Raw genomic sequence first — 15,768 nt, 5'->3', positions numbered from 1 at the left:
ATCGTGTTAGGGAGCGTTTAGGTAGGAGAACAGTCATCCTAAAGCAAATGCTGACGCCTTCCCTTTATTTCCTTTCGTTCGAGCCAGCGATGATAGCCTGTTGATACGTTGACCATCGGTGCTATATTTGCTTCAGCTTTTGTTTTTATATTGATTCGAGTCTGAGCTGAACTTGGAAACTACCTCTCCCTTCGAACCTTGGTATTTCTCCTCTCGACTGTTCTATCTGGTGTCTTACTGTTATATAGTATTATAATACTTTTATATAGTATTATAATACTTTTATATAGTATTATAATACTATATAACAGTAGTACTATATACGCGTAAGTCGAATAGGCATAGTTTATAAAACTCCATAGTAGTAATGACTTGTTGCATAGTTCCAAAGATTTTTAAAAACATATTAATTAGGTACAACTACAAATAATAACCTAACAATGTCTGTAAGCATCTATAACCTTTTAAGATTATTGAGGAATTGTCCGAGGAAAATGTAATAACATTTTAGTCATATTATCTGTGATTAAAATTAAATTGTCATTGCGATTTTTCATCACAGAATACTTATGAAGATCTCATGTTTTCATTGTTTTAACAGAATAAGCCTATGAGCACAATGACTGTAATACTAAATTACTAAAGGCTATTTACAAGGGCAATTACTCTCCTATAATTACACTTCATAAAATGTTCTATTAGAGCATAAACACATTTCTTCCTGTTTCATATTAGCAGGATATGTTACAACCCTACAAATGCAGTGCACTTATAACTGATAGGGTTCAAACCCATTCTTCCATAAAATGTTCCACTAGAAGACGTTAATGAAGTAAATTGACCTATGAAGTCGATCTTTCTCCCAATCCAATTCTGGCCATATATTATATATTACCTCATTGGCTGCGAGTCAACAAAGGGGCTCGAGGGGCTGAAAACATTTTGTTTTTATCTGTCAGTCTGTCTATCTGTCTGTCTTTATGTACGATATTTCGAGAACGAAGTAACTTCAAATTGTATATAAAGCTTTATTTCTATATACTCAGCAATGGATTCAATGATGATGCTTGTCATTTCAGGTGATTTGGTTGAGCGTTAGCAAACAATTTAATATTGGCTGTAAGTAATCATGACGGCAAGACTAAAGTAGCTACCTTATATGAGTCGTCTAGTATCAAAACAAGACACATTACTTGAACCAAATTTTTCAGAAAACACAAAAGACTAAATTAATTCTTTGTTTAAATAATTATATACTTTTATAATCTTTTTTATAGTTGTTACTGATATAGTCAAATATTTTCCAGAAGTTTCAAAAGTTTATTTATTTTATTATCTGTTTTAATAGCATTTTAATTTTTGATGTGTCTTAGTTTGTTTTAAAACTAATTGATGTATCTTGTTTTGCAACTTATATATTAGATGTGTCTTATTTTGAAAATAACATTTTTGATTTATCTGGTTTTGAAAATAAACACAATTTAATAATCATAAAACATTATTATTTATTACAAAATACTAAATTAAACAATTTTTTTATTAATATTAAAAAATAAACTCATTTTAGATTAAAGAGCCGTAAACGCAGTTACTGTCCTTAAAAAAAGAGTAACCTTACACAACCAAGTCACAATCTGGAGATTCATGGTAGCAACTGACAATGTTTTCCTCATTTCCTTCATTTTCAGCCATAGGCCTATTATTGAGCTCAATGTTTCTGTAGAAGGATAAAAACTCTATCGACCTCCATATCTTCACCGAAGTGTTTCGCCAATAACTTTGACACGTCCTGAACTTTAGCTTCTACCAGTGGAACTCTTTGTGGGATTTGCTTAGGAAGTTTCATATCTTTAAATTTATTTCCTGTTTTACAGATTCTTCGTTACTTACCAAAATCAGGCCAATAATGAACTTCTCCTTTAAGCTTAACATCACTTCCGTGTTTTCTTCTCTTTAGGTAAAAACGTTTGGTTGGGTTAAATTTGAAATGCCACTGGCCTGGTGGACGGATAACTTTTGCCACAGCTGCTTTCCAGTCGTAGTTTTTGTCATTTAAGGGTACAATGGTACCGACCTTTGAAAAGATGTTATGTTAAATATTAAGACATGCCTATCTACGCCCAACACGTACAGATACAGCATAATCTTTTGGTTTCATAATCTTATGCGTGTAGCATAAACTAAAAAGAAAAGTGTTTAGACTGTTATTATTTAAACACTGCTACGGAACCTATCTTAACTAACAAAAATGTAAATGTTTAATGTGTAACATATTACGAGGAATATTTCATCTGCAGAGCTTAAATATGTATGATATTGCCATTAAAACCCGCCACTAAGGCGCGCTCTATTTAAATTTTTGTCTGCCGGAGGGTGTAAATATTTATTTTCTGAATATCTGCCTGTCTGCTTCACTGTTTTGTCTGTCACTAGAGTTGAAACTTTGCAAGCAGTCTCTATGAAGTAAAAAAATTTCAAATTACAATGCTCTGATTATTTAAACTGTACCCTTGGTTGTACTAGTGACTCAAGACAGTCCGCAGACGGCTTTGCCGTGCCTCAATTTATAGTATGGCTATCTTTTGTGCAACTAATATTGTAAAAGACTGAAGCTAGTGCCATCAATTATCATACATAAAATAATAAAAGAAGCATGAGATTCTATTGTCTATCTTGTCTATTTACCCATACCTTTTGCTAAAAACGTTGTAGAGATGTTTTCTTAGTGTCATTGTGTTTCTTTTTAATGGACATTTAAAAGGACATGTCACAAGATATGCGTTGCCATTTGAAGCTACCCCATTTTTACCCGCTCTTTGAAAGAGGAGATTTGTATCCTCTAAAATAATCCAGAAAGGTATTATAATAAATTTGGTGAGGGTTGTACATTGATATCTCAATCCGTTTGGAATATATCAGGACTGAAAATTCACACCCTTTATATATAATTATATAAACCCGTAATCATTTTTGTACGGGTTTTGGAATCAAAAAAGTATGTATGACAAAAATGTCAAATTGCACCACCAAAGGTTCTCCAAAGGCAATTGTAACTCGTAATTGTAAATTCAGAGAAAGCCTAACCTTGTATTAATTAAAGCACTTTGAGTAAACAAGGGCTAAAATAATGTCAACTACTCTAATTATTCGCTATCTATGCCGAGCTATCTGAGTTTTTAATTGTGTCTTGTTTTAGACATTGTCAATACAGATGGCGGTGAAGTGTGGACATTCGGTTGGACTCTTTAATCAGTACATAGCTGCTCTGGCAGGTAAACTTAACAACTTTTTACTGTTCTATATTTTAAATGAAAAACACTATAATTGCCAGTTATGTTGCAGAACATTCCTTTCTCTGTATTGTTGTCTTGAGAACCTCAGAATGTTCCGTGTCTTGTCAGACTAAGTTTGTTATAACTCAGAAATTTTATTAAATTTATATCATCTGGTATAATGTTTAAAGCCGTTTAAACATTATAATTAAAAACATTAGCGTGGTGTAATGTTTGGTGTAAAGCCGTTATTTTTGTACTTCTTTATGAGAAATGTTTGGGTTTTAAGATATCACCAGGATATCTGTAGATAGTTCTAACTACAGAGGTAATAAATTCAAAAGGCCTTCGCGCTGTTTCCGGAGTAATAAGGTATTTATTACCCTTAACCAATTGGTAAGGTTAGAAGTTCACGTGTGGCGTGAGTTGATTTACCACGTTCGACACCTAGAAGCATCGGTTCACCCGAGTTAGGCCCACTTTCCGTCGACATCATGCATTATGAGGGACAGCTAGCACTAAGTGAGTCATGTCACCCTGGAAGAAGGGAGGCTAACTCTGCTCCAGCTCCTTTCATTCAAAGCGGGTAGAAGGGAACGGGGGAGATAATACTCCTCGTATCTAGGTTTTAAAACCCTCATTAAAGAAGCCCCTCCAACTCCAACAGTCATCCTCCGCAGTACACTACTACTGCTGGCAGATCTATGGACCAGTCCTAGACTTCCATTGAATTACTCAGAACTAAGTCCCACATCGGGTTTTGCTCTAACCATATTATGTTTTTCGTTTGTATGAACCAGCCAGAGACGGGCCCTCATATGAAACCATCGGTAAAATTTTTATTAACGCCAATGAATCTTGTATTTGTAACTAATGTTGTACTGAAATTAATCACAATTAATTCAACTGTTCTTCCAGATTAATCTCATGAGTCACCAGGTTATGAGTAACTGAATGAACATAGCTTTCTCCTGCGAACTCATGACCATAAATATCATATTGTGAGAACTCGATATGTAAATCGATTATAAATGTATTTTATTTCGTTTTTTCCCGGAAATGTTTAGTTAAGAGAGATGTTAAGTAACCATACATTATAGTCATTAAAATCCTGTTGCTCTAATTTAACTGGCGGGGATAGAAAATAGATGTTCACCTATAAAGTTACATAATACGCTCTACAATCGCATGAGAAGCAAATTATTAGAACCAAATCTGGACTAAGACATTCGCTTACAAATTGAAACGGACAAAAACAACAATTATAAACTGGAGATTGTCGCTCTACGGATATTTTGAATTTCCAGGTTAATCACGCCTACTCTAGATTATAGTACACTATCAAATCTACATCTAATATCTACTCATTATAGTCACTAAACAATTATTTAGAAATCGTCATTTAGGAAACAAAGCCGCCTAACATTTTTACCAAAATTGAGATTATGGTACCAAAATCTCTTGCAATAAACTGTTTGTAAGCACGAAATTAAAACTGATTCAACAAAAAAAATGTATAAACCATCTGTCATATTTTTTTGCCCCACCAATATTTTGCATTATCTATTGACATTTAATTTGATTAAAAAATAAATAGCTGATAGAAGCATTATTATCCACTACGCATGAGTTAATTACACTACTTTTATGATTGTTTAAGATTATTACTGTAAAGAAAAGTTAATATCCATAACGATAGATTTATGACTAGCCCGAGTGTTTTAATAAAGCTACTTTTCTGATTGTATAAGACCATTACTGTAAAGATACGTTATTGTCCATAACGCATTAACTCATTATTAGCCCGTGTGTTTTAATAAAGCTACTTTTCTGGTTGTATAATACTAGAACAGTAAAGATACGTTATTGTCCATAACGCATTAACTCATTATTAGCCCGTGTTTTTTAATAAAGCTACTTTTCTGGTTGTATAATACTAGAACAGTAAAGATACGTTATTGTCCATAACGCATTAACTCATTATTAGCCCGTGTTTTTTTAATAAAACTACTTTTCTAGTTGTATAATACTAGAACAGTAAAGATACGTTATTGTCCATAACGCATTAACTCATTATTAGCCCGTGTTTTTTTAATAAAGCTACTGTTCTGGTTGTATAAGACTAGAACAGTAAAGATACGTTATTGTCCATAACGCATTAACTCATTATTAGCCCGTGTTTTTAATAAAGCTACTTTTCTGGTTGTATAATACTAGAACAGTAAAGATGCGTTATTGTCTATGACGATGGATTCATTATTAGCCCGTGTGTTTTAATTATGCCACTTTTTTGGATTTATAAGACCAGTACTATAAAGAAGAGTTATTATCCATAACGATGATTCATTATTAGCCCCTATGCGTTAATTGAGCTACTTTTCTGATTGTATAAGACCAGTACTGTAGAGTTATTATCCATAACGATGGATTCATTATTAGCCCATATGCGTTAATTAAGCTACTTTTCTGATTGTATGACTATTACTGTAAAGATAGGTAAAGTAATTTTGTCATTTGATGCATAGATGGCCCGATACAACGATCCCCATCGCTCCTTAAGACTATTAAAATAACCTTAAGGGTTTTCCCTGTAAGAACAATGTTAAACTTCGTACAGTATTACGCCCTTATTTTTGACCTTATCGTATAGGAGATGTCTAATTTGAAATATATAATTGATGAGTATAAAAACTTTTTTTAGTATTTTTGTAAATTATTTACTTTTTGAATATTTTAACATTTAAGTATTAAAAATTTAGATTGTTTTCTGCATAAACTATACAAAATGGAAAGAAAACCAATATGAGAGAATATTTCCCTCCAGAGTTTGACTCTGTCCCCTAAGTACTCTGGTTCCACCCCTGGTTTGATTTTTCGACAACCACTTGCCAGATGCGTGTAGATTGTGAGCTAAACTTGACATGTTTGTGAATGCCATCACCGCCAGTAAACCATAACTCATGAACAATATAGTCAGGTAGAATCTAAATTATCCAAGGTTCAATTTAACCAAAATAAGCCCACGCGGTCTGTATCAATCCTCTACTAGTAGAAAGGTATGTTAGAGTAACTGCTTGTCTTCTCCAGATTCTGGCCATTAATGGGTTTTATGGGCCCATGAACTCCTCAAAATGTTCAATGTATAATGTATTATGTTGATAAACATGTTCTAATTCGTTAGTAAGGTATTTGTATTTTTGCTCGTATGAGTATTGTGAAGTTACATTTATATTTTCTCCTAACCAGCTAGAGAAGAAAACAGTAAATGTTTTTGTATTTTTAAATATTTTTTGTATTTTTGCACTTGAATGTTGTGAAGTTACATTCCTATTCTCTCCTAACCAGCCAGAGTAGGAAACTTAAAATGTTTCTAAATGTTCAGTATTGTTATATAAGTGTATATTATTTAAAACATGTAATGTTCGCCACGCCACTTATTGGATTAGTGTTACATTCCCCACTCCATACCACTGTACGAATATCACAATTTTACTTCCAACCATGATTATAAAGTGTAATTTTAAATTCATGTAACTGTATGGATCGCTAACATACGATAAACTATTTAACATCATTCATTTTATAAAATGCTTCATTTACAAAAACGTATCACTATAACATGATCTTTTAAAAAAGTAATTTTATAATGTACTGTTTCCTGTAGAACGGTTTTACGTTTAAAATTCTTTTTAATAAGTTAAATATGAGGCTTTACAACGACGCCAAGTAGCTGAATAGTAATTTTGTAATGATTCCAGATAAAATAGCGATCTCTTAATGACCTGACGATAAAAATTTTAATTTGCAATAATAATACAATTTTTAAAAAAATATAAAATATTTTAAAAGGCTATCAGCAACCACAATAATTTATTTGATTTACCGTACCAGAATATTCTGTCTGGATAAACTCTTAATTGTTTTAGTTTATTTGCAACTATCAATTTTATTACCAACATAATTAGATAAAATAAATAAGAAAGTAATACAATGTGTACTTGTTATCAGTAAAGGTAGCAGGCTATCAGTGTTTATTGGTGAACTACCGCTCCGTGGTGTGGGCGCCGCCTTATCTCTTCAACTAGGATGGTGACCTTTATTAATAGTTACTTTTCTCATTCTAAATTCAAGCCATGCTTTTATCCTAGGATGAGAACTTGATATTCATAAGGATACACATTTTTTCTGAGAATAGTTGGGTGATATTTCGTACTACTAATAATAAATAAAGGAATAAAAACATTTATTCCTAAATCACAAGAAACAAAAACATTTTAATTCTATGCAAGTCAGATCATGATTATTTATTTATTTATAATTAATGCAATCTGCATCATTATCAACTTAAATTTTGTTTCACAATCAGACTCTGTAAAAATTGACAGTAAATACGATTCGAGAAATGTTAGCACGGATGTTCTAAATACGGATGGGGGACTTGTTGGTAAACATTTTAATATGAGTGCTTCTGTCGTCAATATCAGTTAAACTGCGATATTTCATTGAGTATGCTAAATTCATTAAGCAAAAAAATAAAGAACTTAAACTTGTGTGGCCTCTGGTTTTAGCAATATAAAAACCAAAAAAAATAAAGCTAGTAAAAGAAAAAGAACGTATTAACAGACAAAGGATGAACAGTTTTTTTAGATTTCAAAGTCGGTAAACGAAAAGAGATAGATCATTGGATACATTCAGTTTTCAACTCCTCTTCTTAGTCCATGGAATCTTAAAGTTCCATTCCCGCTCCATATGAGTAGAATCAATATTACCTAGAAGCAAGCTGTCAAATTTGTAATATTCTGATGCTGTCGTCATTTTTGAAGTAACTTTCCTCTTAGATTATTATTTTATAAGATTTCTCTTATTATACTTAGATAATAGTATGTAAATTCTGCAAGTACTTTTCTCAAAATGTAATGCTTGTTTATTTCGTTTGTTCTGCCAGAGAGCATATTTTAGAAGTCAGTGTTTACTGTTTGTGTTAAAGGACGAAAATCGCAGAGTTTAAAAAAGAACTTTGAATTTATTGTTGCTCTTAAATTATTACCAATGTAATAAAACTAAAATAGATAACACATGTGAGATATATTGTACTTTCTTTGTAAAATTGGTGTTTTTTCAAATCATTGAAAAGTAACTTATTCCTGTTGTTTCAGCATGTTTAAGTGTTGTAAATTCTTCAGCCTGCTGTGGGTGGATCACACCGATTCTGGACTACCTCCTCGGACCAGATAGCGAGATTCCGATGACAAGCGCACAAACCTCTTGGGTCATTCCTATCATAGAACTCGGCAATTTTATCACTCCACTACCAGCTGGGATTCTATCCGACTACATAGGACGAAAACCAATCATCCTTGCCACTGGACCACTCTACATCGTCAGTTGGCTGCTGATCGTCTTCTACCCTTCAGTAACTATGTTGGGAGCAGCTCGGCTCCTGCAAGGCCTCACGATGGGACTTACATTCACCGCTGCTCCTGTGTACTTGGGCGAAATTGCTAGCAAAGAAAACAGAGGAGCCATCACGAGCATGTTCTTCAATTCTTGGTGGCTGGGATTTCTTATCCAGTATGCAATGGGTTCTTTCCTTAGTTTTCATAAATACACGTATTTTACGCTCTATTTGAACATACCTTTCATGCTGTTATTCTTCTGGCAGCCTGAGAGTCCTTATTATCACGTGATGTGTGGAGACATTGAAAAAGCGCGCAGTTCACTAACTAGGTTTAGAGATGCCACCGTTGATGAATTGCAGATAGAGCTAGAAGAGATAAAGTTGAGTGTTGAAGCCAACCAGAGATCAGCTGGTTTTCGTGATCTCATTACCTCCTCAGAAGGACGAAAAGCACTCACAATTCTGCTGATGTTAACAGGAGCTAATATCCTCAGTGGAACTGGAGCTATCACAGTTTATGCGACTCAGATTTTCGATAAGACCCCGAATCTTTCTATTCCACCATATGCGGTCACCATAGTACTCGGTATTGTAATGTTAGTTGGGGGAGTCATCAGTTCGTTCACCTCAGACTCTGTGGGAAGAAGGCCTTTACTGATCATATCTTGCATTGGAACTTTTATTTCTCAATTTATCGCAGGAACATATTATTTTCTATTATTTAATACTACTCTAGAAATCTCTTCATTTAGTTGGATTGCTCCAGTTTTGATCCTCATCTACTCTGGTTTATGCACTGCAGGGATGTATCCCCTCTGTTCTGTCTATACTTCGGAACTCTTCAATTCCAACACTAGGGGGATTGCTTCTAGTATTTGTGCGATATGTGTAACTCTATTTACTCTAATATCGTTGGTATTATACAAACCAGTTAATGATTATTTAGGATTGTATGCCAATTTTTATATCTATTCGCTAACAATTTTAGTTGGAGGCACGTACTGTTACCTTAACGCTCCGGAAACGAAAGGAAAGTCTTTTGTCGAGATCAGGGAAGAGCTTATAAAGTTTAAACATTAGGGTTGTGCTATATGATGTACAAGACTCTCTTCTATTTATTTGTAATTTGAATTCAATTGGAGCAATTAGTGCACAGGTGAATATTTTGAGAGTGAGCATAAAATAAAAAGACAATGGATCATGTGAAATTCTGGACTAATTAATAATTAGACTAGTGACATTATTTTTTTCTTTAAATAAAACAAAAGACTTCAAACAGATTTGGTTGAGAAGTTCAACAGCAGAGTGATAAAAAAAATGTTTTTAACGACCGATACCACTGACCGACGTCCCGCGTCGTCCTCACAGCCCACACACGCTGCACTGCGCGGCTGTCGTCGTGTCCTCCGGAGGAGCTCCCATGATCGGCACTCTAGACACAGTATGGTCAGTATGGACACTTGCAGGCGGAAGCACGGAATTTGTAAAAGGTTTTCACCGCGGGATACTGGCATCAAAGGGAACTAATAAGCGAATCGCATCCGTTCAGGAGGCTTTCAAAATCCTCCTTACTTTGAGTTTTAAGATAAAGATGCATTCTACTCATGAGATCACATTTTAGACGACCATTACGAGCTAGCGAGAGAGAGAGGGGGGGAGAGAACGAGAAGGTTGGACGGAGAGATAGATAAATAGATAGATAGATAGTGAGAGGGGAGTGGGGCATCGACGGGGTTACATTTTGAATGACTGGGGCAGGATCTATGTTCATATAGGGAACGCAATGTCGACCGATCAGTCCATGTCCCGTAATCTCAGGTGATTCTAAATTGCCTTGACCAATGGGGAACAATTACCTGATTCTACCTCACAGCCCATAGTGCAATTCAGTCCAGATGATCAAATATGAGATAGAAAACACAATATACAAACCAAATTATACTAAATAATTAAATAATATGTTATACTAATAAAACATAGTTATAAATAGTATACACTGGCCGCCTTGAGAGATAGGAAGAGGCGGAAGGAGGGATAACATTAACTTGATACCGTTCCTACCTGCAAAGTTCTCAACTTCCGATTGGCATGAGGAGAAGAGGGTTTTGTGAAGAGTATTTCGAGCTCCCACGAAGTTCACGTATAGAAATAAACGGATGAGTGCAGCTATAAAAGCTTCAGAAGAGAGGTCTGGCACATCTTAAATGTGTACAGCTTTATAGACAAGGGATAAAATTATTCATATGAGAGTCTGAACCATAGTAAGTTCTGAACCTACATGGAGGTGTTTAACATGAAAGTGGACAATAAGAAAGTTTACCCCGTGGTGTCTCTAAGGATGAATGCCTGACAATTGTCAGAAGGAAGGACTAAATGCTTAAACCTATCCCCTACCCTTAAGAGGCAAAGCTGGTCAACGAAGGTTCGATGAACAGGGCTTGTGCGTTAGCATCAGCTTCCGGTCATCATGAAGACCAAGTGATGGAGAAGTTTGAAAATTCTAAGTTGAGCCGTTTTCAGCTGCTAAGTAGGCAATGAGCCACAGAGGTTGCTCTTTATCACGAGAGAGTCGCAAATCATGGAACATGCGCTATACTGCACTGGAATTTGATCCAAGAAAAGAATTTTGACAAAATGGCCCATTCAGGGGAGTGCAGGTCAACAGAGCAGTCTGCTTGAATTCACTAGAGAACAAAAGGTCAGTGGTAGTGAATTTGAATGAGGCCACTCCGATAATGGCAGCAGTAGTTCGGTCCACAAGATGAGGGGGATACCATGAGAATCACAGTTAGCAGGGTTTTGCGCACTAGCATTGTAACGACAACACCCCGCTGGAATGAGTTCCTATGTTTGCGCTACAGGATTTGTCACATAAGTTTGTAACCAAGAAAGGGAGGACATAGCGTCTATGTTTTACCTTATTGTTCAGCGCAGTAACGAATTTCACAATTTCAGTCTTGTCAGATCAGTTCGTTCTCTTCAGACTCTTTGGGCAGAAGAGCTTTACTGATGATACCTTGTGTCGGCTCTTTTATTTCTCAATTTATCACAGAAACGTATTATTACCTATCATTTAACACTTCGCTATAAATCTCTTCACTTAGTTGGATTGCTCCTCTATATTTTATTCTTATCTCCTCTGGTTTCTGCATTGCAGGGATGTATCCCCCTATGTTCTGTATATACTTTTAAACCCTCCAATTGCACCAGAGGGATCGAATCTAGTCTTTGTACCATATTGTTTACAATATTTTCCTTAATATTGTGGGTATTATATCAACCTTGCTTCAGAAACGAAATGAAATTTGTTTGAACTACATTTAATTTTCTACTTTGTATTTATAATTTAAATTTAATTCCATATAAATGACACATATAAGTTAGGATAAGTTCTACTACATTTTTAAGTGTTGTGTTGTAAATTGTGCATGATTGTTCAAAACAACAATAGAGTATACGTTTAAGTGTATATAATATTATGAAAACTATTATTTAAGTTTTCATTTAGAAGTGTTTTGTAATCATATTTTATATTTGACAACGTTTGTTTTTTACAGTTATTAAAATTTGTACAAAGACATATCTTCTTTTGAGTACTTATTACCTAATACCAGGTATGTCTATACTCTGTGACTATAATACCATAGTCTTTTTTAATCAACTATAAAATAAAATCAACGATGAAGTGGGAAGATAAGAATTAAGCTAGAAGCAGTGTTGTAGTACGTTGCCAGAACATCCTATGTATTTGCAAGGCATGTTCATGACCACGTTCAGTGGAGTACTTTGAATTCACCTACCAAATATTCGTCCAAAACTTCGCGTGTTCCTAATATTGATGAACCATAACACAGGACCGCTATGTAGCTAGATAGATGAGTATCCAGATTTTAAACAGTTTTGATATGATTAATTATCCTTGACATTTAATAGTCATTCAGTTTTTACATAAAATGATAGATATTCCCTTAGTATTTACTAAATTTTCTTCATAAATGTTGAAGCTGTCTTACAAATATATCGCATTTACAAGCAGCCAAGTATTGCAGCATACCAATACCACAAAGGTCCTAGATAGGGGAGTTCCCAGAGGATGCAAGTGTACTACTGCAATTCTTATAAAACGCAATTTCTAAAATTCCTGAAATACCAGAGGCCAGATGCTCCTGGTATCATTACTGAGTCCTGCTTTTCGAGTTCATACCTTGACTGGAAATGTAAAACATGGGATTTTCCATAAGTCGGGAGTTTCATTTCTTTGGGATATCCATAGGTCCAAAATTACCAGAGACTTGACATAGCTAGGAAATTTCCATACTGAAACATTAATTAAACTGAAACATACTAGAAGCTGAACGTTTCTAGAAATCGTGAACTCCAGGAGGCTGGAAATCCCTTAAAGCTACTATAAGGCCAGTGTTTAGAAGATTTAAATTCCAAAAGGTTGGACTTTACTAAGGCTAAAATCTTCCGTAATTTTATAGAGCTGCACTCTTTATAAGACCGTAAGCTTTCAAATGTAGGAAGCTTCTGGAGGCCGAGAGTTTTCGTGGTGGCAGAAGGCTTCTAGGTGTAGGGTGCTTCCAAAAGCCAAGGTTCTCTTAAGGGCTGGAAGCTGGCATTATCGGAAGAAAGGGAAGACCTCGTAAGGTGGAACTAGACACGGATCAGGAGAATCCAGACACAAGCATTTTTAAAGGCTATCTGGGTGATCATACTATACGAGCTTATTTTATATACTTTGAAATTTTGTAGCTCTAAGTTTCTAGCGATTTATAATTCGGCACATAAAAGTAATTACACTAATCCAACGCCTTAAAAAATATTCTGTTCAGTCCATACGTATGTAATATATTATGGCCTTTAAGCAATTGAAGGCTCTACAAAATCACTCTTCGATATTTTATATTAGTACCTTTACATAAAATATCCAGCTTACTTATAAACAGTGACTAAATTATTCATTTTAATGTACAAATTCAGTATGTTTACTTTGAAACCACATTTTGTAAACCAGTTTGTAAACAACCGAAGAAGTGAAGATAGAAGACATGTCTTTGTTTTTGTATTTTTTTTTAAACTGCAAACTGCGTGTAAATAAATAGAAAAATAATATTTGTATTGAAAAGATCAGTAACAATATTTTATTCTTTCTGGTCAAAATCCTTGATTAATCTCATGAATACGGTGTTAGGTCGTGATTAACCGTATCAACATAGCCTTCTCCTGACAACTCATGAACATAAATATCTTATTCTGAGAACTCGATACAAGTCAATGGATTATTAATGTCTTTTATTTCGTTTCTGAACATTAATATTTAGTCGAATAAGTATCCTGTTACGTTAGTGGCAGATATTACAACACTAATGGGAATGGCAATTTAACAAGTAGGGTTAGCTAATAGATGTTCACTTGTAAAGTTGCGCTCTTCAATTGCAAACTGTTACAAACTAATGATTGTTGCCCGACTGATATTTTGGATTTTCAGGTTGATCACGTCTATTCTAGATTACAACTTAGTATAACATCCACACCTCACACCTATTCATTATGTTTATTGATAAATTATTTAGAAATCTTTGCTTAATAAACATTACCGCCCAAAATGTTTACCAAACTCGAGTTTATGATACCAGTGTAATATATATTATTTCCTGCACCAACTTGCGGATGGAGTTTGGGCCAACAAGATCAGATTTTACAGCAGGATCGCGCTGAAAGGACACCGCCTATATTTTCATAGCAGAGTTGTAGAGACAAGCACTGCAGTGCATTCAGTTCAGTTCAGTTCAGCAGAGGAAAGTTTTGTCGTTTAATGGCAACGCTTTGCGACGTTATTCTGTTAACGGTTACAGCAACGTATTATTTCAGCAACTGTTGCCGACTGACTGTTGCGAGCAGTCCAGTGGCTGTTGTTTCTAGTAACATTATTGAACAACAATAACTAAAACATGGACCAAGTTATCGGACTTTGTTACTATGATAAAGTATTTAAAAGTGTATGATTAAATCTGCTGAGCTTCGTTACTATAATTTATTTTGAGATAATTAAAAGTATCTTTTATTATAATTAAGTACAGACATTCCAGAATGAATATAACATTATTCATCACATTTCTTTATGTTTATAATAATTGGTAATACATTGAATTTCAACACTTTTTTATTAATCCAAATAAAGCATTAAAAAAATTAATAAAATGGCTTTACAGAGCGTATTACAATAATTAATTATAATATGGTTAATGAGTAAAAGAAATAATATATTTATAAGTATAATTTTTGAAGTATAAATATTGAACATATAATAACTTTTCACAACTATAGGATACACATAACCCTAATCAATCTATGTTTTGTGTATTAAGTACTCTAGGGTCCTATAAAACTTATAAACAAGCTGTTGTTGTCGAGCTGTATGTAGGTTTCCGGCAGTGAAATAACTCACACTACAGCTCTGTTTCCGTTTTAAATTAAAGAGTGTTGAGTCTGCCGCTTTTGATTGTTTCTAGCTCAAGATTACCGTTGCCTACAACGAAACGAATGAGTTAACTGTTATTGGTCGTCCAATAACAGGTAGTTTCTCGTAACATGTTGTAAGGATAACTATTGCTAATCCTGTTACGTTTAAATAACGTCCATTACTACAGTTCACTAGTTCAGTACGATTCATGCTTTCGTGTAGAAAGAAGGGTTACTCCATGATGTCGGTGACTACAATTTACCAGTTTTAGAAATCTGACATCTCTTTTCAAACCATGATCGAAAAATTAATAATCGCTGGTATCAAAATCTCTACCAAAAACTGTTTTAAAACTTATAAAATTACAAATTATTTAACTCAATGAATGAACACCAGCTGCTAATAATTTGTTAGCCAACCAGATTTTATATTATCTATTGACATTGACTTGACGACAAAAATAATTAGCTGATAGAAGCGTTACTATCCATGACACATGGATTCATTTTCCACGTGTTTGTATGCGTTAATTAAGGTATATGTCTGATTGTATAAGACTATTAGGCTTACTGTAAAGATAATTACAGTAACTTTTTCATTTGCTGTGTAAACGCCCTGATACAACGATCGCT

General features: G+C 34.3%; 1 protein-coding gene across 3 annotated transcripts in view; it reads left to right on the top strand.

Moving 5' to 3' along the window:
• Window positions 1-12,203, top strand: part of LOC124360120 (facilitated trehalose transporter Tret1-like) — a 38,563-nt gene extending 26,360 nt beyond the window's left edge. For 2 of the 3 annotated variants that reach the window (XM_046813454.1, XM_046813455.1), the window contains exons 2-3: window positions 3,197-3,272; window positions 8,429-12,203. In XM_046813454.1, the coding sequence (XP_046669410.1) occupies window positions 3,212-3,272; window positions 8,429-9,750 (1,383 nt within the window). In that variant the 5' untranslated portion in view covers window positions 3,197-3,211 and the 3' untranslated portion in view covers window positions 9,751-12,203. The remainder of the gene's footprint in view (window positions 1-3,196; window positions 3,273-8,428) is intronic. The other variant, XM_046813453.1, reaches the window with a different exon arrangement.
• The last annotated feature ends 3,565 nt before the right edge of the window (window positions 12,204-15,768 follow it).

This window comes from Homalodisca vitripennis, chromosome 4 (genome assembly GCF_021130785.1).
Source record: "Homalodisca vitripennis isolate AUS2020 chromosome 4, UT_GWSS_2.1, whole genome shotgun sequence".
In the NCBI taxonomy this organism is placed as follows: domain Eukaryota; kingdom Metazoa; phylum Arthropoda; class Insecta; order Hemiptera; family Cicadellidae; genus Homalodisca; species Homalodisca vitripennis.
Note: the sequence above shows the minus strand (reverse complement) of the source record. Positions and strands in the feature narration are given on the sequence as shown.